The sequence below is a fragment of the Oppia nitens genome, unplaced genomic scaffold, assembly GCF_028296485.1.
Source record: "Oppia nitens isolate AA-2021 unplaced genomic scaffold, nextdenovo-longstitch-racon4-pilon3 scaffold1_pilon_pilon_pilon, whole genome shotgun sequence".
Taxonomy (NCBI): Eukaryota; Metazoa; Arthropoda; class Arachnida; order Sarcoptiformes; family Oppiidae; genus Oppia; species Oppia nitens.
The window spans coordinates 3,944,162-3,970,763 of record NW_026533199.1 but is presented as its reverse complement, the minus strand read 5'-3'; the positions used below and the strand labels follow the sequence as shown (position 1 = coordinate 3,970,763).

The 26,602-nt window shown below is 29.8% G+C and overlaps 8 protein-coding genes across 9 annotated transcripts; 6 read left to right on the top strand and 2 right to left on the bottom strand.

The window, feature by feature from the left end:
- The first annotated feature begins 154 nt into the window (after positions 1 to 154).
- LOC128952950 (atypical kinase COQ8B, mitochondrial-like) lies at positions 155 to 2,390 on the top strand. Its single transcript, XM_054298427.1, has 3 exons — positions 155 to 507; positions 563 to 734; positions 790 to 2,390. The coding sequence occupies exons 1-3, from the start codon at positions 280 to 282 to the stop codon at positions 2,388 to 2,390; spliced, it is 2,001 nt and encodes a 666-aa protein (XP_054154402.1). The 5' UTR covers positions 155 to 279.
- Positions 2,391 to 3,325: 935 nt separating this feature from the next.
- LOC128966289 (dehydrogenase/reductase SDR family member 7-like) lies at positions 3,326 to 5,540 on the top strand. Its single transcript, XM_054313136.1, has 7 exons — positions 3,326 to 3,440; positions 3,495 to 3,644; positions 3,709 to 3,815; positions 3,898 to 4,093; positions 4,165 to 4,211; positions 4,284 to 4,499; positions 5,285 to 5,540. Exons 1-7 carry the CDS (start codon positions 3,326 to 3,328, stop codon positions 5,414 to 5,416), a joined length of 963 nt encoding a protein of 320 aa, XP_054169111.1. The 3' UTR covers positions 5,417 to 5,540.
- A 702-nt stretch (positions 5,541 to 6,242) lies between these two features.
- LOC128952975 (transmembrane emp24 domain-containing protein 10-like) lies at positions 6,243 to 7,316 on the top strand. Its single transcript, XM_054298454.1, has 3 exons — positions 6,243 to 6,837; positions 6,906 to 7,032; positions 7,097 to 7,316. Exons 1-3 carry the CDS (start codon positions 6,412 to 6,414, stop codon positions 7,216 to 7,218), a joined length of 675 nt encoding a protein of 224 aa, XP_054154429.1. The 5' UTR covers positions 6,243 to 6,411; the 3' UTR covers positions 7,219 to 7,316.
- A 136-nt stretch (positions 7,317 to 7,452) lies between these two features.
- Positions 7,453 to 9,192, bottom strand: LOC128952964 (AP-1 complex subunit mu-1-like). The gene is made up of 2 exons (XM_054298442.1): positions 8,846 to 9,192; positions 7,453 to 8,784 (listed from the first exon to the last, which is right to left on the bottom strand). Exon 2 carries the CDS (start codon positions 8,780 to 8,782, stop codon positions 7,514 to 7,516), a length of 1,269 nt encoding a protein of 422 aa, XP_054154417.1. The 5' UTR covers positions 8,783 to 8,784; positions 8,846 to 9,192; the 3' UTR covers positions 7,453 to 7,513.
- A 69-nt stretch (positions 9,193 to 9,261) lies between these two features.
- On the top strand, positions 9,262 to 11,748 carry LOC128952955 (E3 ubiquitin-protein ligase synoviolin B-like). The gene is made up of 7 exons (XM_054298432.1): positions 9,262 to 9,566; positions 9,629 to 9,721; positions 9,794 to 9,995; positions 10,063 to 10,166; positions 10,229 to 10,455; positions 10,519 to 10,584; positions 10,646 to 11,748. The coding sequence occupies exons 1-7, from the start codon at positions 9,423 to 9,425 to the stop codon at positions 11,685 to 11,687; spliced, it is 1,878 nt and encodes a 625-aa protein (XP_054154407.1). The 5' UTR covers positions 9,262 to 9,422; the 3' UTR covers positions 11,688 to 11,748.
- A 193-nt stretch (positions 11,749 to 11,941) lies between these two features.
- Positions 11,942 to 15,292, top strand: LOC128952957 (calcium uptake protein 1 homolog, mitochondrial-like). Of its 2 annotated transcripts, XM_054298435.1 has the most exons (8): positions 11,942 to 12,826; positions 13,126 to 13,173; positions 13,748 to 13,859; positions 13,952 to 14,107; positions 14,407 to 14,522; positions 14,633 to 14,903; positions 14,976 to 15,065; positions 15,146 to 15,292. In XM_054298435.1, exons 1-8 carry the CDS (start codon positions 12,074 to 12,076, stop codon positions 15,280 to 15,282), a joined length of 1,683 nt encoding a protein of 560 aa, XP_054154410.1. In that variant the 5' UTR covers positions 11,942 to 12,073; the 3' UTR covers positions 15,283 to 15,292. The 2 variants fall into 2 exon arrangements, with proteins under 2 accessions (XP_054154410.1, XP_054154411.1); XM_054298436.1 differs by lacking the exon at positions 13,126 to 13,173.
- Positions 15,293 to 18,723: 3,431 nt separating this feature from the next.
- LOC128966288 (myb-like protein X) lies at positions 18,724 to 20,325 on the top strand. The gene is made up of 2 exons (XM_054313135.1): positions 18,724 to 19,171; positions 19,355 to 20,325. The coding sequence occupies exons 1-2, from the start codon at positions 18,724 to 18,726 to the stop codon at positions 20,323 to 20,325; spliced, it is 1,419 nt and encodes a 472-aa protein (XP_054169110.1).
- Positions 20,326 to 21,406: 1,081 nt separating this feature from the next.
- LOC128952951 (BTB/POZ domain-containing protein 9-like) lies at positions 21,407 to 23,604 on the bottom strand. The gene has a single exon (XM_054298428.1). The coding sequence runs from the start codon at positions 23,416 to 23,418 to the stop codon at positions 21,490 to 21,492; it is 1,929 nt and encodes a 642-aa protein (XP_054154403.1). The 5' UTR covers positions 23,419 to 23,604; the 3' UTR covers positions 21,407 to 21,489.
- Between the last annotated feature and the right edge of the window lie 2,998 nt (positions 23,605 to 26,602).

The following is a 26,602-nucleotide window of genomic DNA, read 5'->3' as shown; positions in this document are numbered from 1 at the left end:
AAAAATAAATTTATATAAAGTTTTAATGATATTATTATTATTATACTTTTTTTACTTATTACTTATAATTAATTAATACTTATAAATAATATATTTTATTTCAGTATATAATAGTAATCACGTGATTGTCATAGAGTTTTAATCATTTAAATGTCATAACATTACTACTGAATGTCCATTAAATAGTGTATCATATGATTGATATGTTTTATAAATTTAGATAAATTTATTAGTTATTAATATATTAAGTGATTTAACTGATTGTCCAAAACATATGACATGTCATCAAACAATTATCGTATTTTATTACACTTCTTGAATCAATTGGATTCATCGTTAAGAATTGGTTTGCGACTCAGGAACCGATCGGTCGATGACTTATTGTTTAAAAACTTTTTCAATGATATTCGTCGCGATATTAACCACCGATGCAGAGACAGTAATCGTAATGTCACCAAAAGTTTGTTTAGACCATTGTCTACAAGAAATGGCAAAATTAGATCAAACGTATAAATTATAGTTTTTATTGTATCAATCATTTGATAATATTTTTTGTATTTAGCGGCTAAACAGTGCCGAAGTAGTCGACAGGTCTTATATGATATACGAAGGCGTCCGACAATACATGCAATACATTGCTAAACATAATATGAAATCAAGTGTTTTGTCACCATTTAGTTCATCACTTGAAGTTGAGATACCGATTCAAAGACAAGATAACAAACATACAAATGGTTTGTATAAATATTTGTATACTAAATGCTAACTGAAGAGCAAAATTTATTTCAGATGGAGATAATTATGACATAAATTTTAAAACTCATCGCAAAACACATGAAATACCTGTTGAAAACCAGACATTTAATGAAAATATTACCAAAAGTTCAGCAGTTAATGAAAGTTTGGCTAAAAGTATAACTAGTGATGAAAATGTATTAAATGGTGTCAACGATGTTAATACTAAAATCATAACAAATAAATCAATTGGAAATATCACTTCGAGACCTAATAATAATTTGCAGCAAACTTTAAGCCAGAAATCAAAGGAGCGCAAAGTGCCGGCTAATCGGGTGAGTCGTATGGCATCATTCGGAAGTTTGGCTATCGGTCTTGGATTCGGTGCTCTCGAAGAGCTAACAAAAAAAACTTTGGGTTTTACTTCTTCAGCAAATAATGAGAAAACAATTTTAGGATCAAATCCGTTGTTGACTGAAGCGAATGCCAATAGAATTGTTGACACATTATGTCGAGTGAGAGGAGCGGCACTTAAATTAGGACAAATGCTTAGCATTCAAGACAACAATTTAATTAGTCCTGAATTACAAAAAATATTTGAAAGAGTTAGACAATCGGCAGACTTTATGCCGATTAAGCAAATGAGGAAAGTTTTGAAGGAAGAGTTGGGCGATGATTGGCAAACAAAGTTTAAAAGTTTTGATGAGAAACCATTTGCAGCCGCATCTATAGGTCAGGTCCATAGAGCCACTCTTCATAATGGTCTGGAAGTTGCCGTCAAAATACAATATCCAGGCGTTGCTGACGGCATTGAAAGTGATATCAGAAACTTGTTATCGATTCTTAAATTTGGAAACTTCTTACCCGAAGGTCTGTTCGTTGAGAATATTATGCAATACGCGAGAAAAGAGTTGAGTTGGGAAGTGGATTACGTTAGGGAAGCATTAATGCAACGCAAATATAAAGAAATACTTACCACACATCTCAACACTGAAGGCTTTTATGTACCAAAAGTTATTGAAGAGTTGTCCACTAAAAAAGTATTTACTTCTGAGTTGATTTCTGGAATATCTGTTGATAGACTCGAGACAACTGATTCTGTACCACAAGAAGTCAAAAGTCGTATCGCACGACAACTAATGAAACTCTGTTTACGAGAAATCTTTGAATTTAAATTCATGCAAACAGATCCCAATTGGTCTAACTTTTACTATGATATGAATACTGGTGTTATTAATTTGTTAGACTTTGGCTCTACTCGTGATTTTAGTAAAGAATTTGTCAACAAATATATGGATGTCATTAAAGCTTCTGCCGATCAGGACAGGGAACGAGTGGTTGAATGCTCGAAGACTATTGGGTTTCTCACCGGATATGAGACACAGGTATTTGAGAGGACACACACCAATGCAATCATGATTTTAGGCGAAGCCTTTTCAACGGAAGGAGAGTTTGATTTTGGAGACCAAAAGTTAACAAAAAGAATACACGACTTAATGCCTGTTCTTCTTAAATATCGTTTGACTCCACCGCCAGAAGAAATATATTCACTTCATAGGAAAATATCCGGTCTTTTCATGTTATCCTCAAAACTTAGGGCTAAATTCAAATGTAAAGAAATATTTGACGACATTTATAATAATTATGAATATTAGCTGTTATTATAAAGAATTAAAGTATAAATAGTTATTATATAATAATAAATTATTGAACTTTAATTTTAATGAATATTAATTATGTTTAATAAATAATAAAATTAAAATTAAGTTATTAAATTTGTTTATATAGTATACTGTAGTACCAGTATTGTACAATACAATAAATTACATACCGTAAAATCGGGTTTTTCTCCCATATGGAAATGTCTAAGTCATGGGAATAATGTCGAGTTTTATACCATATGAAAAATATAGTTTTTACTTTCTATAAATTTAATAATTTACTGTTTTGTGCAAAAAATGCGAGTTTTTTACCGTGAAAAAAATGTTAATGTTAAAATGTTATTTTTTTTGAATTCCATATGGGAAAAACACGATTTTACGGTAAAACATAAATAGTTTTAAAATATATGTACAAATATTTAATATTTTATATTAATGAATATTTATTTTCATAAATAGAAATAAATTTAGTAGAAAATTCGTATAAAGTGTTGGTAGAAATATTGTATATTATACTGTATTTATAACATTCAAAAATACAGTATTTTTATATTACCGGTACATTTGAACTTTTTAACTAAAATAAAACAAAATAATTTTATTATTACGTAATTGATATAAAGTAAATTATACAGTATTTATCAATATTATGAATATATAAAATTTAGCATGTTTATTTTGATAAAATAATAAACACATAATTTAATTGATTTCATTAAACATTAAATGATATGATTGCATGATTTTGATAAAAGTTTAGATTAATTTTAGTTACAAACAAAATATATGTTAAATTTAAAATCATTCGATGAATATTCAATTTTTATATATTTTATTAATTAAAAATTTTTTAAGATTAATTGTTTGGCAAAACTATACATAATTTTGTTATAAATAGTATTATAATAATATATTACAGTAACTAAAAAATGTTAACTTTTGTGACGGCATTTATCGCAATTGTAATCACATTTTTATGGCTTTTCTCAAAACTAGACTGTGATTTGCAGGTCTTATGGGCCGAAAAGTTTGGACGACCTATAAGTAAGAGTCAATTATTTAGTTATTAAAATAAAATAATAAATTTGTAATTATTAGGTGATCTGAGAGGAAAAGTAGTTTGGATTACCGGTGCCTCGAGTGGTATCGGAGAAGCCTTGGCTTATATTCTAGCGGCAAATGGCGTCAAACTAGTCATCTCCGGTACGAATAGGAACCGACTCGAAGAAGTCAAACAAAAATGCATTCGTTAGTCTTGACATACATTTGATAAAAAAGTTGTTATTTTCATAGATTGTCTCTCTATTTATAGATTGCGGTCAATTGCAAGACACAGATGTATTAATTTTATGTTTTGATATGAAAAACCTATCGGATCACCAAAAATATTTCAATTCAGTTGTCTCTCATTTTAAGAAAGTATTGTCACTCCTTTTGATCACATCTCTCAGCGAATCATTTTTTAATATTTTTAATTTATTTATTACTATTTATTCAAAAGCTTGATATTCTTGTGGCAAATGCTGGTCGCAGTCAAAGAGCTTTATTTGAAGACATTGATATTGAAGTGGACAAAGAGTTATTTGAAATTAATGTCTTCGGACTCATAAATTTATCGCGAATTGTTTTGAGATATTTCTTACAAAATAAAATTAAAGGACATTTTATGGTCACTTCAAGTACGGCAGGAAAGTTGGGTAAGTTTGATAGTTACCAGTAATTGAATTTAATTACAAAAAATTATTTTTTATGATCTGCCGGTATTTAGGTGTACCCAACTCTGCCTCCTATACGGCATCTAAACATGCTTTACATGTGAGTTATTTTTTATAGTTTAATATTTAACTTTTAAAAAATTATATAAATGTTATATAAATTTACACAAAGGGTTACTTTGAATGCTTAAGAATTGAATCTAAAATGAAAGGCATATCCGTAACAATGGTTTGTCCGGGACCTGTGTTTTCACGTGTATTAGAGGCCGCTTTCACCGATAAGATCGGTAAAAGCACAGAACAAACCCATTCAATTGATAATAAGCGGATGACTGCCTCCCGATGCGCTCATCTCATGGCTACAGCACTCGTCAACAATTTAGACGAAGTTTGTGTTCAGTTTTGATTTAAATTAAATCTTATGATACATTTTATATATATATATATATATATATACAATACTCAGACAAAATTACTTTAAAAATTTTAAGAGGAAATATCTTAAGATTTACTTAACATATTAAGATATGGTTTTTTTGTTATTGGTAGTTATTTATAAATTTAAAATTAAAAAAATTTTAATAACTTAATTATAATAGTAATTTTCAACAAATTTAAAAAGTTATATAATTTAAGAGCTATGCAACCTTATATCTTGTAAACCAATAATTAGATTTTAAAGATATATTCTTTAATTTAAAGTAAAACTACACAAAAATGTGTCATAAATTTTTTAACACATTATCTTTGAGTAGTTTTAAATTATAAAAAATAAATGCAAATTACAATTAATTTTTTGTGTATCCGACAGATTGACACTCAAATGAATTCCATTAGAATTAATATTGATTTAACTTAAATCATATTCTAATTTATTATAATTTTATGGATTCAACACGAATGTCAATCTGATGGACACACAACTTACTAATTGTAATTAAAATGTAATTTTTCACTTATTTTTAAATAATTTAAAAACTAATCAAGATAGTTTGTTGAAAATTTTATGATATAATTCTGAGGATCTTAAAAAATATTTCATCAAAATCTAACTATTGGTTTACAAGATATAAGCTTACATAAAATATTTTTGTCTAAGTACTGTACATACAGTATATATATATATATATATGTTATTATTATTATTAATATTAAATTTAATCATTTGAAAAGTCATGGATGGCTATACAACCAGTGCTTGCAATGCATTATTTTTCGCAATATTTACCGACAATATCGCGAAAACTGTTTCCTTATGTATTAACACCGGAAAGAATGGTTAAACTTAGAGAAGGCTCGAAATAATTACTATTTAGTTATTTTCTAAGATTTAAATGAAATTATTTTTAGACATTTTTTAATACCATAATAAAAAATTGCATAAAATACTTATTTTATAAAAATTAAATACAATTATTACAGTTAGGGTTCGGACTAATTCATGTGGCAAAATATGTAATTATTAAATTAATAATATAGCAATTAATCTTATTATCAATTTTATTTATGTTACAACAGTTTAAATACTGTGTCGATTAAAAATATTGTAATACTCTTTATATTTTGTATTTTTTGTAATTAGAAAATAAAATTAATTTATATTTTTTTAAAACTATAAAATATTTTTAAATTTTAATATTAATAACAATCAATAATTATAATAGAAAAAAAATATTTTTGTGAATATTTAAATTTTAAATAATTTAACAAATTATAAACAATGGATGGTTTATCTTATAAAATGATAAAATATTAAAAAGTTAAGTATTTGAAATAGTGTTGCATTACATAACATCGATCCAAACATTTAAACTAAAAATTAAAATAAATATTAATTTTAAAATAATTATCAAATTTAGAGAATAACATTATATCATTATAATTGGTATTTCATAAATGAATTTTATTTTCAATCAATTGTTTTTAAGATGTTTTAAAAAAAAAATAATTTAAATAAAATTTATTTTTATTTAGATAATTATTAATACAAATGTATGTCCACTATCTTTATATAAAACAATTTACAATTTTAATACTATATTAATACTGTACTAAAAGTTTATAAAACTATTGAATTGTTGGATAACTTGTAATAAATGTAATGAATGTTTGCATTGATGTCTCACTAGATGTGAGTGTGTGTTGTGTCGCGTCATCACAAATAGCGTACAATAATTGAATGCAATGTTAAACTCAATTCAATGATCACATCATCACATCTAACGTTTGACTAATGTATTAGTGATTTATTTGTCATTTAAATGCCATTCACTTAACCATCGATTATATCGTTGGACACAATGTTAGGAAAAGTTTATGACAAACTCAAGTGCGGGATATGTGGCCATCAATTGGTTGTGTATTATGTGTTATTAGTGGTGACACTCACATCACTACCGCCGACACAATCGCTTAGATTTCATTTACAACCAAACAGTAAGCGCTGTCTTAAAGAAGAGATGCGTAAAGACGTGTTGGTGACCGGCGAGTATGAGTTATCGCCCGCACCGGGACAGAGGACAGACTTAGCGGTGACCGACTCAAAAGGTCACACGGCGTTTGCGAGAGAGAGTCTCGACAAAGGAAAGTTTGCCGTCACATCTGATGAAGACGACATCTTTGATTTCTGCTTTGTCTCATACCTGCAAACCGGTCACCAAACGGGTCCCGAACGTGAAGTTCATCTTGAGATGAAACACGGCGTCGAAGCAAAAAGTTATGAAGAGGTTTGTTATTCAACAACTGCTGACTAATCTCATGATTGATTGATTTCGTGTATGTTTTTGACAAATAGTTGGCAAATGTAGGAAAACTGAAGCCTTTGGAGATGGAGTTGACTAAACTGGAAGACCTGTCGTCGTCTATCGTTCAGGACTTTGAATACATGAAGAAGAGAGAAGAGGAAATGCGAGACACAAATGGTTTGTTTTATTTAATGTTTTGATATTTGATACGATATGTTAACCATTATATTCAATACTATAGAGTCGACCAACAATCGGGTTCTGTATTTGTCGATATTTTCGATGTTATGTTTGTTGGGTTTGGCCACTTGGCAGGTGCTTTATTTGCGCCGATTTTTTAAGGCCAAGAAACTCATTGAATAGTTTTATAATTATTTTTTTTAGTTCTTAATTTAAGTATACTTTAGATCAATGATTGATATTATCAGTGCATAACAACAAACTTCGAGTCCATTATTTGTATGTCTTTTGTCTATAAAAATCTCTTTCAATAAAACAATTTACATAAATTAAAATCTATAATATAATTACATTTTGATTTTTTTTTATTGATTACTCATCAATACATCGTTAAATCTATTTTATAACAATGTTTGAATACTATTCGCTGGGAATGCAAAATATTTTTATATAAATCTTAAAATAAATTAAAAACAATTTAATTGGTTCTGAGCTGATAATCACCATTTTGAGTGATATACCGAACCCATGGTAACGCCTGATAACCGCTCTTCTCAATAATCTTAAGATAGCGAACCTGTATTCCCGAAGTAGTGAAATACGGGATCTCAAACTTTACTTGAATGGGAGGCCGTCCTTCAATCTCTTCACTGACTACTGATGGCAGACCAAAGTGGGCTCTCATCAGATACTCCTTTCCTCCCGGAAATGATTTAATGTTCCAAACAACTGAATTCACTTCTGGTGTATATTTAACGCTACCGATTGATGTCTTGAATTTAGGTGTGTCTGCGTCGTGAGGAACCGGTATTATAATCTCGACGTTGTTAGCTGTGGAGCGACGCTTGAATTGACTCTTAGCTTTAATCATGTATTCCACTCTTGAATGTTGATGTCTTTCAATAACAGACTCAATCCAAATGAGAGGCTTGACGTGTGTGTTGAGCCGATAGGACATGAGCTCAAACTCTCCATCGGGAGGAATGAATGATATAGTCCTGTCGTTTTCAAATCGTGATAATCGGACGCATTGGTGGAACTTTACGTCTTCCAGTTCTACTGATTTACTTTTGCCGCGACCCGTACTCTCAAACAATACTTTGTCATTAAGGCCTAACCTCAGTTCAGGCATTCCCGATAAATATACTCTCATTTTGATTGAGCCAACAATTTCGCTTTGAAGTACACTTCCGGAGGCGTTTGCCAACAAATTAACCGATTCGATGACATCAAGAAATACTTCATTTTTACGATATTTGATTCCTTCTGAACGCCACGAGACAGCATTGGTCACTGTCATCGGTGGCCTAACCTGTACCTCCATTTTGTGACTCTCTTGTGTAATGTATTCTTGAAGAATCTTTCCATCAGTGGTCTGAGGGTATCCGAAATCCATTAATTCATCCAACAGTTCATATATAAGAACAAAGTTGTCGCGAATACTTTCCTCTTCAAGCTCTTTAAAATACTCGACCAAAACGTTAACAATTTTATGAAGAAATGCAAAAATCAGAGCTATATTAGCATTCTTTTTGGTCACAGAAACGATGTAAAGATTATTGAATTTAATAAATGCAAAATTGATGTCATTGTGTCTTAAAATGGGATTCAATGAACCATCTTCTTCTCTCTCCATTAATATTGGTATAAACTTATCGATTGAATTCATATCGACGTCTCCCCTATAGTTCCGTGAGATCAACACTTTTCCCTTCAGGTCCAAGAAGTAGATGGCGGACGAAGACATGGCTGTTATCATAACAAACGCATGAGTCATATGTTAAGAATGTTATTATTTACTGTTAAATACCTGATTGTCTTTACACTACAATGAGACCAATTATGTGGTGATAATGGATAAGACCAACACAATGGTCTCTTCAATCAGTTGTCTTCACTTGTTGTCAATAAAGTTATTGTTATTAACCAAAGGTTTCAAACAATAATCAAAACAAACCGACAAATCAATTATGTCTGCAAATTATCAACAAATGATCACTTGATTGACCACCAGTTGGACTCAAACAATGATAATTAAGAGGTTATGACATGTATGTCATCTGAGTTGATAAGTGATGACAACTAGTTGTCAACAATTGTGGATCAGTTGTTGACTGATTGTTGTCATTATTTGTGTATTACTTTTGCATTCAATAATACAGTGTAAGTGACGTGTCTTTAGGTTAACACTGACTGTACTGTAGTTTGTAATGCATTGCAATCTATTGAAAGTGTATTCAAAGCAATCATTCATTCATTCAATTCATACATACTTTGAGTCGTTTGACTTCAAAACACTTTTGTCGTCGACTTCACTGTTGTTTACGTCTAACTGTTGGCCACTTCTTCAATATCTTGTTCTTCTTCTTAGTCGATGATTATATGAGATGTTGTCAACAGAAATGCGGTCACTGTTGATAACGATGGCGAGTGCTGTGTTGACCACTACTGTCATCGGCAATGCTTTCTATCAGAAGAAACAATTTTATCCTTCAGTTGTTTACATCACCAAATCTAACCCATCGATGGCTGTTAGTTGACATTTAAGACATACTTTGAAATTATCTTAATTTTTTCATACATTTTCTCTTAGATAATATATATTCAAGCCTTTGTGGTCGTCCTATTAATGGGAAAATTGATGCGAAAAATATTTTTTGGACAATTAAGAACTGCAGAGATGGAAGTAATGATCACTTTATATGACTTTTTGCAAATACTTTGTCGGTAACCATATGTTTGATTGATTTATTGATAGCATTTAATAGAGAAGTCATGGTATGCCGTCACTGAAACGTGTCTCGCCTTTACTGTCTTCAGAGATGACTTATCACCAAAATTTGTGGCACTCTTCACATTATTGTTATTCTTGAAGTGTTTCCATTGGTTGGCTGAAGACAGAGTGGATTACATGGAAAGGAGTCCTAATATATCACTTCTTTTTCATATACGTGTTATATGTATGCCATAGATGTTATTATTATGACATTCATCTTATTTATGACATCTTATCTCATCCACTAATAGCACTTCTCTTTCTTCTGGGAAGTCTTGACTTTTGGTTTATTCATATGGCATACTATAGTACTCTTACAAAAGGAGCGTCCGTTCAATTGGTTTTCGGCTTTGAGGTAATGTCTTAGATATCATTTCAGATTTCAGTAACTGATTGTTGGTGTCTTTTGTTAAACAGTACGCTATTTTGTTTGCCGTTGTCTTCAATATACTTATGAAATATGTATTACATTTCGTTGATCTTCAAAACGAGAATCCCTGGGAAGATAAAGCCGTATATCTATTATATACAGAACTAATGATGGGTTTCTTGAAAGTCATATTGTATTTATCTTTTATAACAATTATGATGAAAATCCATACTTTCCCACTGTTTGCTATCCGTCCAATGTATTTGAGTATGAGGTATGAATTCATTATTATTATTGTTAATAAAATTTATTTATTTTATAAATTATTATTTTTCAGAGCCTTTAAGAAAGCTCTAAACGATGTTATAATGTCTCGAAGAGCCATAAGAAATATGAATACACTGTATGTTTACAAAAAAATGTATTTTAGTGGACAACTATTTTTAATATATTTTAATTGATAGTTATCCGGACGCAACTTCTGAAGATCTACAGTCTTCAGACAACGTATGTATCATTTGCAGAGAAGAAATGACTGGAAATGGAAGCGCTAAGAAATTGCCGTGTAATCACATGTTTCATATATCATGTCTACGTTCATGGTTTCAAAGACAACAAACTTGTCCGACCTGTAGAATGGATGTCCTCAGAAATATTCCAAATGTGAGCGCAGACAATGTCAGAGCTCAACAGCAGCAGCAACAACAACAACAACAACCCAGAGTACAACAGCCATTACCACCAATGCCTCAATTTTTCATACCTCCTAATTGGCAGGCATTTGCTGCTGGCTTTCCTCAACAACAACCTAACTTAGCCAATCAGAATAATAATAACAATAATGATAATGTTAACAATAATAATAATAATAATCAAACAAATAATAACAATAATAATAATAATAATCAAACAAATAATAACAATAATAATAATAATAATCAAAATGTTCCGAATGCCGGTTCTCAAGCAAATAGGACAACAACTGCTCCTTCATTTATCCCATTCCCTCCATTTGTTCCATTTATGGCACCACCGATGCCGACTCCACCACAAGATTTGAGTCGACTGTCATTAGAAGAATTACGAAATCTTGAGGGACAGGAACGACAAAATGTTGAGGCAAGAATTAGGTGCTTAAGAAATGTACAGACATTGGTTGAGGCAGCTTTGCTTCAACTACAACAATACAATACTGTTACGAATCAAATGACTGCATCACAAACAGTCTCATCAGACACGCCTTCTACTTCAGGCGCGACCGCAACTACTTCTGCAGGTGTCGCGTCCACTTCAAGTAACAGTTCTGGCGATACATTACCGGTGAGGGCACCCAACGATCCGCAAGAAATATTACGCCAAAGACGTTTGCAGCGTTTCTCACAGACTCAACCACCGATTATTGACTCAAACACTGAAACAATAGTCACTGATCAGTCAGCTTCTCAAAGTCAGGCCTCCAACTCATCCAATCAGATATCAGATTCAAATAATGATAAAAAGACATGATTTGTTATAAAGAGTTATAAATTTTTATTATTATTAATATATTTAAATTATTAACGATTGTAAATTACTTGTATTTAAATTAATAATTATAAAGAGGATGTTATATAACTTAAAATAATAATTTGATATATAATTAATAAAATTAATTGAATTATTAATTGCAAAGAATATTCTTAAAAATTTTGTATTCATTCAAATGCTTTACAAATGTATTATAACTTAAATATAAAACAAACAATTATTGTGACAAACATTGCGAAACATGCGCTCTGAAGACAAGTGTTTAGTGTTTACATAAGTTAAAGGAAATTGTTTTCCGTATAATTAAGACATTTGTGGTGACAATTGATTCACAATTTTAATAATGTTTTCAGTGTAATACAATCATGTCTTTGTCAACATTAATTCAACGACAATCGCATCGATTAATACACAACTGGTCTCAATATCGGCCGATTTGGTCATCATTGGTGTCACAGAATTGCATTAACAGCAATGTTGTGGTCATTCGGTCTAATAACTTGTGGACCAGTGGTCATCACCGAAGTATTGGTAGACCACATGTTTGTCATATGAGACGACCATTGGTGGGAACAGTAAGTAAAAGGCTTTTCAAACAAAACAATAAGTTCGCGCACCAGAAGAATGTGGCACCACTTCCCGTGTCATTCTTGTATCCAACGGTCGGTATATTTCTCTTATTTATTATTGTCTTCAATGTCGAGAATATTTGGGTCGTTTATGTACCCGAAATCATCAGAGACCCGATTGAGACCGGTCTCAAAATGACATGGAGTTTTGTTCGCAAAATTTGTGGCTACAAACGCGTCGATGCGCTTACCATTGATGACAAGTCAACAGCCGATGAAGTAATCGACGAACAATCAGATATAAAATCAAAGAAGAAAAAGAAGAATGGATTTCGTGACCGAAAGATTATTGAATACGAAAACAGAATCAGAATGTATTCAAATCCAGACAAAGTTTTTAGGTATTTTGCATCACTTAAGATAATATACGATCAAAACGAGACAGAGATATACATGACTCCCGACGACTTCTTGAGGGCTCTCACTCCTGGCATCAAACAACCCGATGGACTCGGATTAGACCAATTCAAACGTATTGACTTATCAAAGGTTTTTAATTAGTTTTATTATATATAAGATTCACAACAAAAAAGCAAAATACAAAATACAATTAAATTGAGTCTAAATTTTTAGAGGATATTAAAAAATAAACAGAAATATAGAGTACACAACATAATCTAAAAAAATAAAATTACTTATAAATAGTATTAAAATAATAATAATGACATTTTCTGTTTTTATTTATGTGAAAAATTGTGAACACAATTACATTGTCATAATTGTAATTGTGTTATAAATTTTAAAAAAAATCACTGTTTGGTATCAAAAATCAATAAAAAAACTCACAGGAAGAGGACAGAGATATAAGTGCTATGCTTTCTGAAGTATTGCTAATTGTGAGCATATTATCCGCTTTTGTCACTATTGTTGTCACTATTATGATATCATTTATTAGTTATTAATTAATTGTTTTTTTAATTAATTTAATTTCATTTGCATTTAAATAGTATTAAATTAGTACTATTTGCACAAAACAGTAGTAATTTTGAAAATTAGAGCTTTTTTGCTATTTATTGCTTCAATTGTTTTTTGTATGTTATTTTCATTACCAAATCATTAGTTTTTTAGTTCACTACCCGATTGTCTCACTTTGTTTTACAGTAATATACTGGTGGGTGAAGTTAACTATACTGTAGGTAATATTTCGAGTAATTTTACAATAAATTTATAATTTAAAAAAATATATTACATATAATATTACAGTAATACAAAGTGAAACTAAAATATTTATTATTATTATTATTTATTTGGTTACTAAACTTTTTAAATTAATTAAATTTTTTTTAATTTTGTAGAATCCCTGCACAGTAGTTGTGTTTTGTTGCATATGTTTTATATTAGTATATTAGATATACAAATAATAATATATTTATTTTGTATGAAATTTACCTGAAATACAACTGATTTTAGGGGAACAGAGAGTTAACTTATGGTCTTAAAGCTGATTCAATGTTTTATAAACTGAGTAACTTTGGTCTCATTAATTACTCGGATTTTCTATTTTTATTGACCGTTATATCGGGTAAAGGATTTGTTTATTATTATTATTACCTAAAAGTATTTATTTTTTTAAATGTATTATTTATAAAAAAAATTATGATTAAAATGATACAGTTTCTCGACGACATTTTGAGATAGCATTCCGTATGTTTGACCTCAACGGTGACGGCGATGTCGAGTTTGACGAGTTTGAAAAAGTCCAAAACGCTATACTCTCACAAACCAGTGTCGGCAAAAAGTTAGGCTCTTCATCGAAAACAGGATATAAGGGTCAGTACAACAGCATATAATAACATATTGTTTTCACATTCATTATCTATAGGTATCCTATTTATCTAATTTTTTATTGACTTAAAAAACATATCAATCAAATATAAATCAGATTAATGAAATAATAATAATAATAATTTATGAGAGTTATTGTTAAAATACTACAATATTTTATTGGATTATATTTAAAACGATTGAGTCAATAGTATTTTAATAAAAATGAAAGATTATTATTAGATCTGACCTAATGTAAGGAACTATAGAATTAACTAATCAGAACATAACTGTTTAATAATTAGGTGTGAGCTCAGCACTCGCTAAATATTTTTTTGGTGAAGATCTCAAACAAAAGTTAACGACTGAGAAGTTTCTCGATTTTCAGAAGCAATTACAGACAGAATTGTTAACACTTGAGGTATATATTTATATATATGTGTTACACAAATATAAATTTATGGCACAAAAAATATACTTCATTTTTTAGAAATTATTATTAATAATTGATTGTTGTTTAAAAAATAATAGTTTGAACGAAAAAAGCCAAATCCAATAACCGGTAAATTAAAAGAAGCAGAATTTGCGGACCTTTTGATAGCTTATGCGGGACTCTCAGAGAATAAACGAAATAAAATGATTAAAAGAGTTAAAAAATGCTTCGGTAGTGATGAGGAAGGCTTAGGTCAAGAGGGCATCACTTTGAATGACTATCTAAGTCTTTATAATTTTTTGCAAAATATCAATGATGTTGACATAGCACTCGCTGTCTTTAATATTGCCGGTGCCTCTATAGATCAGGGTTTGTATTATTCTTTACATTAAATATAATAATATATTTGTTATTCAATTGACTATAATATATGCAAAACAGATACTCTCAAACATGTGGCCAAAACAGTAGCTCACGTAGATCTGAGAGACCATTTAGTTAAAGTACTTTTTACTTTGTTTGATGAAAACCGTGAGTTCATTGAATTTGCATATATTTCCGCAAACATATAAATCATAGATTACTTAAATTGATTTATTGTTTGGATGCAGAGGACGGACAGTTAAGCAATAAAGAGTTTATCGCTGTTATGAAAGAACGGTTACGTCGCGGCCTAACGAAGCCCAAAGACACCGGTTTCTGGAGATTACTTCACGCCCTCTGGAATTCACTTAAATTTGATTTATAAAATACTATTCATTGCGTTTTTTTAGTTTTTTAAAATTTGTGTTTTGACATTAATTATGTAATAATATTGTAAAATTGCAATTAAAATAATTGAATTATTGAATGGATTGTTTCGCTTTAATAAAAATTAGTCAAATTGCCTCAATAAATGGTTCAGTAATTATTGCCAATACAGTTACAGTAATGAGTTGTCACTGATTTTTTTTTGGTGTTTCACTAGTGTTTCCCGGAATAGAAATCTTTCTAACCTAAAGACAGAAATGGGAGACAAGTTTCCAGAAAACGGTTTTTATTATATATTTTTTAGGGTCATTAACATTGAGAAACTTGTGAGACATCAAACAACAATTTTTGACTAATAATAATAATTATTATTATTATAATAACAACTACAACAGCAATCTATGAACACAAATAAAAGCAAGTTTTCAATTGAAAGACTCGATATGTTTGGTTGAGTTGAGAAAAGCCGATTTTTTTCTGACCTTTTGTTTAATCTCATGGTCTACAGTGCAGAACCCAATCACTCGTTCAGATTCTAGTTCTTGTAATACTTCTCTCCCCTAAAAACAGTTGACACAAGTTTTTGCGATCGCCAGTCCTTCCGTTGCGCACAACATCTTCAGCAATCATACAATATGTTTGTCAATAAAATTCATTATTTAATTAACATTTTTATTGTTTTTATTGTATTATATTTCACTACTTATATTTTTTGTGTTGATTTTAATTATGAAAATAAAACTCATTTTTATGACCAAAATAACAATCATCTAAACAGTTATAACAGAAACTTAAGTTTTATTCAAAACTTTTTAAAAGAATTTCTAATCAAAGACAATGTTGTGAATATTAGTAATAATAATAATAATAATAATAAAACTTTTAATTCAAATAATGAAAATTTAAGTGAATTTATTCTGAATAAGACTGTGACTAACAATCAAACAAATTCATCACTTGTTTTGTTGCAATTGCTGGAAGAGATCAATAAAAAAGGTGAAAATGTGAGCGCAAGTGAATCGCGAACATTAAGTTCGTGGTTAGGACTTGACATTAATCGCTTCCGAAGACCGCAATTCAAATTTAGACCATTTTTCTCGACACCACAACAGCCAAGACCACAGCCACAGACCATTCATCCATATATTGCGCCACAGGTTTTGCCACCAATAATAGGTCGACCACCGCCTAACTTTCCCGGGCCTAACGATCCCGACTCTATTTTACTGCCGCCTTCATTCTTTGAGGAAAGTGGTATAAAAGATTGGCTAAAATTTATAGAAAATGCTGGCAATGCTGGTGAACCTGAAGAAGGAAACTTTCGACCGATTATACAAAATAGTCAAATTCGTCGACCAATTTATCGACCGTCAGCTCCTAAACCTATAGATATAGGGGATAAACCTGGAGAGCATAATGAAGAAGATGATGAATATGCAGATGAAAATGGTGACAATGATGCACCCAATGAAGATGATGAGTCGGGATCAACTGATGAACCAAAGTCTTCAGGAAGTTCCTCATCGCAAAATAAACAAACATTTGATACGAGTCCGCGATGTGATAAGTTTACGTCTGATATATGTGTCGATGATTTTGAATATCCAGAGCAAGCAATTGTTGAGGAAATTTATAAACGAAGAGATATTTTTGAACTCATGTACTCTGAAGTGAGAGATAACTCGCCGCTCGTCGACGGCATTCCTCGAGATGTCGAAGAATCGTATAATAATAATGACTATTATTATAATAACGATAATAAAGATCCGCAAACATCGAGTACTGGCTTTGAAGGTAATGACAAAAAGCCAGATCCCAGTCGAGGGTTTGTCTGTCCAACAGAAGTGATGTACGGAAAGCCAAAATTGGCCCGAAATAAGAGGGGAGAGTGGAAAGTGATTGTCAATGCGGCTGAGTTCACACAAACTGTACGAATGGAAAAATGTCTCAAACCTAACAGTAAATGCAATTATATATCTTATCCTGACTTCAGCTCCCGGTGCGCACAGGTTCATGCATTTCAGAGACTACTAGTGTTTGAAAAAGGAAAGGGTTTCTATATCGACACATTCCGTATGCCAACTGCGTGCACGTGTCACGTCACTAGAAAGACATACTACAAGCCAAAAGCCAGTTCATCAAATTTTAACCCATCAAACAAAAAACATATGCCTTCACCCCCTTTGAGTAACACTTTATGGTCAATATTAGGAGGTTCTCTACCTAATGACGCCTCCATAAGTCAATCGCAAGAATTATTGAAAAGCCAAATCAATTTATTGCAACAAATCAAACATTTGCCACAATTGTCGCACATATCGCCCGACAATGTCTTCCAACAACTTATGGACTTACAATCAAATACAGATGGACTCACAGATAAACCATTTAAAAGACCTCAAAAACCGGGAACTATGCAATTCGGTCAAAGCGGTATTGACTATATCCTACCCGATATGGTCATTGATAATCATCAGACCAGTTCTGACCACAAATCGCCAAATAGCAGACCAATAGCACAGATACAGCAAAGTTCGGGAACAACAACACTGCTTAACCCTAATGTTAACGGAGCGCCTATTGTTCAAGTAATTCACGTTCCCGTCACTTCAGGAGTGTCATCCAATGCAGATCCAACACCTGTATATAAAGGCAAACCCAACCCATATAATGAATACAACTATTTGGACGCCAGTTCTCTATTTTATAAACCGAAACCAAATTCACAAGAGTTTTTGCATACATTTGGTGACGAATTGTCTGATATTAATGTCGACAACTTTAAGCCACTAATGTTAGGCATGTCGTCAAAGACGAACTCGAGTTTATTGTCACCAAATCCTGGGAAAGAATACATCAAAAGAGAATCCGATTATATAACCAACGATTCTAATGAAGAAACAAATAAAAAACGAAAATTAATGGTTGAAAATACATTGAATAAGAAAATTAATTTCTCATATCATCCTATTTTAGAGTATATAAGCCGTTAGTTCACTATTACTCAGAGCTTTTTGTTCCCATTTTTACATTGTTTTCTCATAAGTTATTAATAAACTATTATCTATAGTTTATTTTAATTTTTTTTAAATACATATATTTGTAATTTATTATTATTATTTTATATTATTTATAATTTAATAGTTGAAAAAAAAATTTAGCTGAAACTTGATGTTCATAATAATGACAATAAAAACAAACCAATAATCTATTAAATGCATTAAATAATTATATCAGCATTGAGTCCATTGAGTTCATGCACTGATTACTTGATATACAATCAAATTGAATGAAAAAAATTATTGAAAAAAATTCAAGTTATTGATTGATAGCTGCTTTCAATTGTTTGTATCAAAGAAGTTGATGTCAATGTTTGCTTTAACTTTAGTGTCGATGTGTTGAAAGTCATGACTTTCTTGATATTGTCAACGATTTGTCAATGTTTTCGTTAACTTTGTTTTGTCTCTTCATTTATCGGGTCTGTTGTAATGGCGGCAACGGTATCACTGATATCAATGTTTTGGACAATTACTTTGACGGCGCCACCAATTATATGCGGGATCAGCCTATTTTCGATGGCGTTACACTTATTTTGCCCAAAAGGACACCCTATGGTTTGACTCCTGTCTCACATATGGAAACACCGGCATATCATCCGGTTTTTCACTCAAGAATTCTTCCAAATGATTCTCAAAAAACTAAAAAATCATCAAAACGTAAGTTTAGACATCATTCTGATGATAGAAGACATCACATCAAACACAGACATAAACACAAACGAAAGAAACTTAAAGATAATTATCCGAAGAGTATTAAGGATCAGTTGAAAATGCAATACGACTCAGAACCAGAAGATGATGAACCAAATGAAGACGACGAAGAAGACTGTGAGGAACCTCATGACCAGTCGTCACATCCAAAACAATTATTGAAGAAAAATAAGCAAATATTAAATTCACCGAAAAATGACGACAAGAATAAATCAAAAAATAATAAAAATGGTGACAAAAAACAATTAAAAATTTATTCTAAGACATCACAATCTCAACAGAAATTCAATGCTAAAAAAGATATTAAAAATGAAAGAACTCCTCAAAAGTCATTGTCATTGTTTGATAGTTTGCCACCGCATTCAATGGGCAATCCATCAGATGTATTGAATCCATTCGTACAGTCAGACAAAGTGGATATTCCTTCGAAATACTTTCCCGATAAGACTTTTAATAAAATCTTAACTAAAAACAAGAAGTATAGGACAGCAACAGCTAACCAATTGTCACATAAACCACAGACAAGACGTCCAGACTCTATGCCATCTTTAATGAATGACAAACAAAATAATAGCAAAAATGAAGAATATCGACACAAAATGATTCCGAGTAATAGTAAAAATAATAATAATTTTGATAAATATAATGAAAGTCATGAATCAGATGATGAACGAGATGTTAGCGATGATAACGACGATAACGATGAAAACGACGACAATAAACACCAATTATTACAAGACAGCGAAGATGACAAACCAGATGACAGTGAAACAGATAATGAAAAAAACTATAACGGAATTCAAGGGGAAGACTTGAAGTCCAATGATGATCCCAACCATTATCCTCATCAGTACGCCATTGAAATTCGGTGGAAGAATATGGAGAATGCACCCGACGGTGACCACGGAGATAGAGAAATGCATTCCAGTAAAGACTTAGAAGACGCAAACTATAGACATTATAAACACGAAGAAGAGGAACACTGGCATCAAAAGAAATGGTTAGACGAGGGCCTCAGGAAGGCTTATATGAATGGTCAGCCAATACACGTCCATACCATACATAAGCCAAAACTTAAGATACCGCATAACGATGATAATTATGATCACTTTCCATTGTATGCTCAACCATTACCAGCCGGTGCTACACTCGCACAGATCAACCAACACTTTGCTGTTCCCACTCCTAATTTCAGAGTCAACAACCGATTCATTCAATGGGCTAAAAATCCCATTGCTTTCAATGCACCACAACTAACAGTTCTCGGATAACTAATTATATATATATTTGGTCAACAATACAACCAAATAAGTAATAGTAAGATCATAGATAATTAATTAATTAATTAAAGATAATTGCAATTAATTAAGAACATTACAACAAAATTTAAATATAATAATATAAACTATAATAATTTTATCTAAATACTGATACATTAAATATTAATACTCATTATGTATTTATTGATTAAAATGTAACAGTCATTCAAAATGAATAAAAATTTAATAATATCTTTATTATAATATTAGAATAATTTGTGATAATATTAATGACTTAGGTGTTAGTCTCGAAGTTAACTATGGAAAATAATAGCCAATAATTTTAAATTATCAAATTATTTTCTATTTTAATACTTTAGTTAAAAATTTTTTTTTTGATCATTAGTGTATAATCTGTAGCCTATTTTTACATAATTTTAAACTTTTCATACCTGTATATAAATTCACTTTTTCTTTTTAAAAATTCAAATATAAATTAATGTACTAAAAAAAATTAACCTAAAAATGTAAATCACGATTACTAGACTGTAAATTGTCTACATTGTAAAGTATTTAATCAAATACGTGGTTAGTTTTTTGGTACGCGTAAAAAATTATATAATGAGTGAAAGTAAATTTCATAGATAGTAAATTTCATTTGTATGATAATTAATATAATAATTATATATTAATATTATATAATACACTGTATTACCATACTATATAAGAAACAGTTGTTTATTGTGACGAATAAGATGCTTATCGTAAGATCTTTTTTGATATCAATATAATGTATAATTAAATGCATTTAATTGCAATTAGAAATATTATATATGTACGATATAAATGTATCATTTAAATAATTGTGTATCAAATATATATATATTTTTTATTAAAACTTTTCTAAGAGTTGAAAAACAATCCAATGATAGCACAACTCTAATAACATTTTTAACTTTATAATCACAACACAACATCTAATAAATTATAATAATATTGAATATATAATAAAAAATAAACATATTTTAATAACAAATAATTGTGATGTTTTTAATGTAATATTAATTTGCTTAATACGACACCTTTAATACAATAATAATTTAAATATTTATAATAAAAATAACACATAAATAGGTTTATATATACAGTATACCGGTATACTGTAGTTATAGATAGTTATATCTTAAGCTTCTTACGGTTCATTTGCCGCTGTTTGGAAAGGTATGAAAGGTATGCACACTTGTATGTGTCGAGTTCAGGCAAAGATGAGATATTCAATGGATTGATTGCAAACAGTCGGACAAAAACAAATGTCTGCTCTTCGATAAAGTAGACAATTCTTCGCATTTCATTAATAAAGATTTCTTTGATATTAATTGTTTGCCAATTCTCATAATCACAAGAGGTTTGAATAATAAAGTTTTCAGAGAAGACTGCGGACACAAAATGACACCAATTATTCTTAAACTCAAATGACATCCAATTGATAACAAATGGTTGAGTTAAGTGAATGACAAGTGAGTTGTTTGTATAGCAATAAGCACTTCCCCTATAAAATGGAAACACTATGTGACGATACTCTTTGTCTTTAAGTGTTTCTGTTTTTTCATATTTTTGGTTAACTATAAGTATTTTTCTGTCATGATTTTTAACACTATTATCGATATCACAAATAACTTTATTAATAGGTTTGATAATATTGTGTTCAATTTTTGCCACCAATTGTGGACAAACCGTACTATACATGCACTCGAAATGCAAGACATCGAATGTTGTGTTCTGTATTTTGGTGGTCATATCCATCGATTTAGTTCCAGAGATACGTATATATTTGATGGGTTGACACTTGAAGAACAGGTATTGATAGGAACGACACAAATATTGTTTATAATCAACAATTGTATGCCATGTCTTGCGATTGATCGACACTTCTATAAAATAACTGAATCCTTGCATTCCGACGTCAAACAGTACCAAAACAATGTGATTAATGAAGAAAACTTTAGACAATTCAACTTCGATGGACTTTTCACCGCTACCGCCGCTATATCTAATGGTATGACTTGTGGCCGATCGGCGATAATATAATCGATTAGTTTCGTTGATCATCTTATATCTGTAGCGACCTTTAGTTACTTTGACATTCATTTGATTTGTGGCAACATTTTGATTAAGACATACAAATCCTCGAACCATTTTATCCGTATTTCTTAAACTTTTACGATATTTGCCATAAAATTGAGTAAACAATTGATGACACAATTCATATGGTGTGAGGATTGATATGAATCTGTCATTACTTATATTCCGCAAACATATTGACGACAATACCATTTCAACTGTCGTTTCGTTCAATTGGTCTTCATTTTGCTCAAACCAATGACAAACTTTGTCGAGAAGTATCTCTTCAGTTGTCACATAAAATGAGTCTCTTTTAAACATATCAATCAAATGATGGATTGAAAGTAAATTAAACGATGGATTCATAAGAATGTGTTCAGCATTTTGATCGATAAATAGATTTGTGGCCCGAATTAGTTCGGCAAATGAATACTCATTGGCCACACTATGCAAAACAAATACGTTGTCCAACGATATAGTGGTCACTAAGTGGTGGACAATACGATCGCACAACTCTTGAAGACACAAATACTGCGCTACACTTAAGACATCAATAATGGTATCGATTGATAACAAGTGAAGCGAAAGACTAGCCGTATATATGAAACGCAAGACGTGTTGAAACGGTTCCGCTTTTATGCCTTTCAATTCAATCACCGATTCATTTGTTTCTTTCATTTGGCCGTAAAATAATGCTTTAAAGTGAGGACAGCGTACTGACAGAAAAGCCCGATTTACAGCAATATCGGTTCCGTCGACCCGAAGGATACAATCGCTAAACTCATGATTGCTTAACATTGTGGACAAGTCATCGACAAATGAATCGGTCAAACAAATACTTTTTGATTCAATCAACTCATTGGTCGTCAATCGGCTGTAGAGGTCGTCCGTTGAGTTGAATCCAAACGTATTCGTCTGTTTGCTTTCATCGACAAAATCTATATTATTGGCCAACACATCAGTGATTGTCCTTTTTTGTGCCATAACTGGTGGTCACTGATGACCGAAATGGCGATAACTTTCTTAAGATAATCAGTAATCACTAAAAGTTATGTTTGATTTGATTTAAAGTTGAATTCATTAAAAGTTAATATAATATGAATTCAATTACTCATTGCTATCGACTTATTGTTTTCACTTTTGACTACAGTTTATAACTTTAATATTAAATAAAACAAACTAATGCTTAATACCCGCCGATTATAATAACCGTTTGTAATGTTTATTGTAATTGGCTTTCAATACAATAGATGTCAATATATTTTATACACTACTTGTACAGTATATTAGTCTAATAATAATTAGACAAATCATTAAAGTGAGCATGGTTGATTTTGATATTAGTCAAATAAATTGATAACATTTTTTTATTTAAAGAAAATCAAATATTATATATAACTAATGTAAATTTGTTGCTAAATTATAATTAATAATAATTGTTATAAAGTGCAAAAACTAATTTTAATATTCATAAATGAATAATAAAACTCAAATTGTATCATGCTAATTTATAATGTTAGTTATTTTATGACAATTATTGTTATTTAATGACTTTAAAATTATATTACCATAATATTAATCTTTAATGTATATAAAATATATAAATACATTTTTGCTAAATATTGATAAAATTTTATTGATTTAATTATTATTATTATTAATGATTAAAAATTTACATATACCGTATTGTATATAAATTATAAGTAACTCAGTTATTTCAATATCAATATAAAAAAATACAATTGTCTATTAGCGTATATAAATTACCATTAAATCAATTAATGTATATAATTTTGATGGTTATAAATATAACATAATACAGTAATAGTTTATTACTAATCATTTTAAATACCAATTACTACAGTAATAAGTTTTATGAATGAATGTGTAAATTGAAAAATGTTTCAATTATTTAGAGGTTTTGAATTTCATAGGATTTAAGTGTGAAGACTATGCCAATAGAGCACCGATACTATCATAACATTTGGTTTTAGTTAAATGAGATGACAGTCGTCTACACTATCGTTTGAAAGGAAGTCTCCAAAAGTTTTCCATTTCTTATAAATCAATTTTTTAGATAAACAGCTGCTTTAAGACATAATCCACAAGTATTACCATTTTGTCATTTGGTTTATTATTTTCATTAAAAACAACACAATTTTAAAAACTACAATTTAATTATATTAATTATTAAAAGATTATACATATGTTATACAATGTATATAATATACATTCATATAATCGATATTTTTGAAAGAATTTTTAATAATTAGTAAAGAATTTAATGTTGTCTTATGTCTTAAGAAAACAGGAAAACATAATATGAGTGTCTTTTGCATTGATGTGACTCTCAAGACTTGGATTAAGTGTTGCGGAACTAAAAGAGAGAAACGTAAGTCAATGAATGGATTTGTGAGTGAGTGTGTCTTCTAGTGAGACAGTCTAAGTCAATGAGAGAGAGAGAGAGAGAGAGAGAGAGAGAGAGAGAGAGAGAGAGAGAGAGAGAGAGAGAGAGAGAGAGAGAGAGAGAGAGAGAGAGAGAGAGAGATAATAAAGTTTTTAGAGTTTTAGTTTCATTTGACAATTAGTTGAGTAGTTTTGTGTTTCTATCAATTAGTTAAATATGCGCTCAATTACCACAAATGCACACAACTATTGTATATCCGTTTACTTATAATGACATCACTAGTGATGAATGATTTTAGAAAGTAAAGCAACGGATATATGCATTTTTGTCTTAATATTGCATCAAATACTGTACTTAGATTTTACTTAAAAAATAAAATTCAAAAATTTATTTATCTATAAATTAAAATTATTTCAAAATTATATTAAAATTATATTTTAATAGTAAACATTGAATAAATGTATTTAATTGCAAATCTATCTTTTATATATATATATAACTATTATTTAATTAATGAAAAATAAAATTTTAAATATTAAGTTACTTATAACTCATTTTGAAGCTCAATTATATCTATTATCTAAAACTATATAAAACCATGTTAACAATTATAATTAAAACAATTTAAACTTTATAGAAATGTATACTATTAATATACTATAGAATCTATAGTATAGATATATAATTTATAATACTGTACATTAAATAATTAAACATATATTTATAATTTATAATATATTCAACATATATTCAATGTATTATGGAGAAATTATATGTCAAATATATACTGTATTTACAGCACAATATATATTTAAAATTGCATTATTATAAATTAAGTTTTAATATCAGCGAATAAAATCAATTCAAAATTACATTTGTAATTAAATTTAATAATATTTTTACAATAAATGAAAGTGAAAGGGAGTAAAAATATAAACATAGTTTAATACTGTATGCTATAAATTTAGTAGTGAAGTACTATAATAGTGGAGAACAAGTGAAATATTTGGCAAAAATTTAATAATCGCTTTGAAAGGGAATCATAGTTTTGAACAAAACTTTTATTCATAAATACATTTATGTTTTTGTTATATATTGTGTTATACGGTATATGTTATCGAGTAATTCAATTTGCGATACATTAGTGCCAAACTTATAATCAAATTTGCGGCACTCGTAGCGTCCCTTTTCAACGGGAGGGACAGTAGATAGTGAGGAACAGTAGTACTATTTAGTACCAGTCATTGTAAAACATTTGTCAATATTGAAAAGTACTTCGAGTAGCACTCAATGTGATAGTATCACTAAAATATCACTAAAATTATAATTATCGGTAAAGTTTGCAATCAAACTGATGAAAATTCAACAAATAGTGATAACATAAAAATAAACCAATTATTGTATCAATGATTCTATGTTTTCAAAACTAATACTTTTTATTCCATATATTTTACATGTAATACGAGTAATCATTGTATGATATTTAATATTATATTTATTCATTACTTTAAAAATAATTATAGCTTTTGATAAATGAGTGCTAAAATAAAGAAAAAAATAACTGAAAAAATTAATAGATGATTGAAAAGCATTACAATTACAACTATAAGACAGAGAAGTATTAGAGTATAATATTTAATACAAATGATTCACTGATTATTAATGATTGAGACTAAAGTCATGAGATAATCGATTACACAAACAGAGAGATTGTTTGCATTTTGTTGAACAAGACTTCAAAAAAGTCAGTTTTCTTGTGTT

What these genes read in the sequence shown, in the direction of transcription:
- LOC128966288 (XM_054313135.1), top strand. Translation starts at nt 18,724, where the DNA reads ATGTTTTCGTTAACTTTGTTTTGTCTCTTCATTTATCGGGTCTGTTGT. An exon ending in TGAAGACGACGAAGAAGACT is followed by an intron (nt 19,172 to 19,354) that starts GTGAGGAACCTC and finishes ATGCTAAAAAAG; the next exon opens with ATATTAAAAATGAAAGAACT.
- LOC128952950 (XM_054298427.1), top strand. Translation starts at nt 280, where the DNA reads ATGTCATCAAACAATTATCGTATTTTATTACACTTCTTGAATCAATTG. An exon ending in ATGGCAAAATTAGATCAAAC is followed by an intron (nt 508 to 562) that starts GTATAAATTATA and finishes TTTTGTATTTAG; the next exon opens with CGGCTAAACAGTGCCGAAGT. An exon ending in AGATAACAAACATACAAATG is followed by an intron (nt 735 to 789) that starts GTTTGTATAAAT and finishes AATTTATTTCAG; the next exon opens with ATGGAGATAATTATGACATA.
- LOC128952955 (XM_054298432.1), top strand. Translation starts at nt 9,423, where the DNA reads ATGTTGTCAACAGAAATGCGGTCACTGTTGATAACGATGGCGAGTGCT. An exon ending in TAAGAACTGCAGAGATGGAA is followed by an intron (nt 9,722 to 9,793) that starts GTAATGATCACT and finishes ATTTATTGATAG; the next exon opens with CATTTAATAGAGAAGTCATG. An exon ending in AATTGGTTTTCGGCTTTGAG is followed by an intron (nt 10,167 to 10,228) that starts GTAATGTCTTAG and finishes TTTGTTAAACAG; the next exon opens with TACGCTATTTTGTTTGCCGT.
- LOC128952975 (XM_054298454.1), top strand. Translation starts at nt 6,412, where the DNA reads ATGTTAGGAAAAGTTTATGACAAACTCAAGTGCGGGATATGTGGCCAT. An exon ending in AAGCAAAAAGTTATGAAGAG is followed by an intron (nt 6,838 to 6,905) that starts GTTTGTTATTCA and finishes TTTGACAAATAG; the next exon opens with TTGGCAAATGTAGGAAAACT. An exon ending in GGAAATGCGAGACACAAATG is followed by an intron (nt 7,033 to 7,096) that starts GTTTGTTTTATT and finishes TCAATACTATAG; the next exon opens with AGTCGACCAACAATCGGGTT.
- LOC128952964 (XM_054298442.1), bottom strand. Translation starts at nt 8,782, where the DNA reads ATGTCTTCGTCCGCCATCTACTTCTTGGACCTGAAGGGAAAAGTGTTG.
- LOC128952957 (XM_054298435.1), top strand. Translation starts at nt 12,074, where the DNA reads ATGTCTTTGTCAACATTAATTCAACGACAATCGCATCGATTAATACAC. An exon ending in TTTCTGAAGTATTGCTAATT is followed by an intron (nt 13,174 to 13,747) that starts GTGAGCATATTA and finishes AACTGATTTTAG; the next exon opens with GGGAACAGAGAGTTAACTTA. An exon ending in TACTTTGTTTGATGAAAACC is followed by an intron (nt 15,066 to 15,145) that starts GTGAGTTCATTG and finishes GTTTGGATGCAG; the next exon opens with AGGACGGACAGTTAAGCAAT.
- LOC128966289 (XM_054313136.1), top strand. Translation starts at nt 3,326, where the DNA reads ATGTTAACTTTTGTGACGGCATTTATCGCAATTGTAATCACATTTTTA. An exon ending in AAAGTTTGGACGACCTATAA is followed by an intron (nt 3,441 to 3,494) that starts GTAAGAGTCAAT and finishes TGTAATTATTAG; the next exon opens with GTGATCTGAGAGGAAAAGTA. An exon ending in TCGTCAACAATTTAGACGAA is followed by an intron (nt 4,500 to 5,284) that starts GTTTGTGTTCAG and finishes TCATTTGAAAAG; the next exon opens with TCATGGATGGCTATACAACC.
- LOC128952951 (XM_054298428.1), bottom strand. Translation starts at nt 23,418, where the DNA reads ATGGCACAAAAAAGGACAATCACTGATGTGTTGGCCAATAATATAGAT.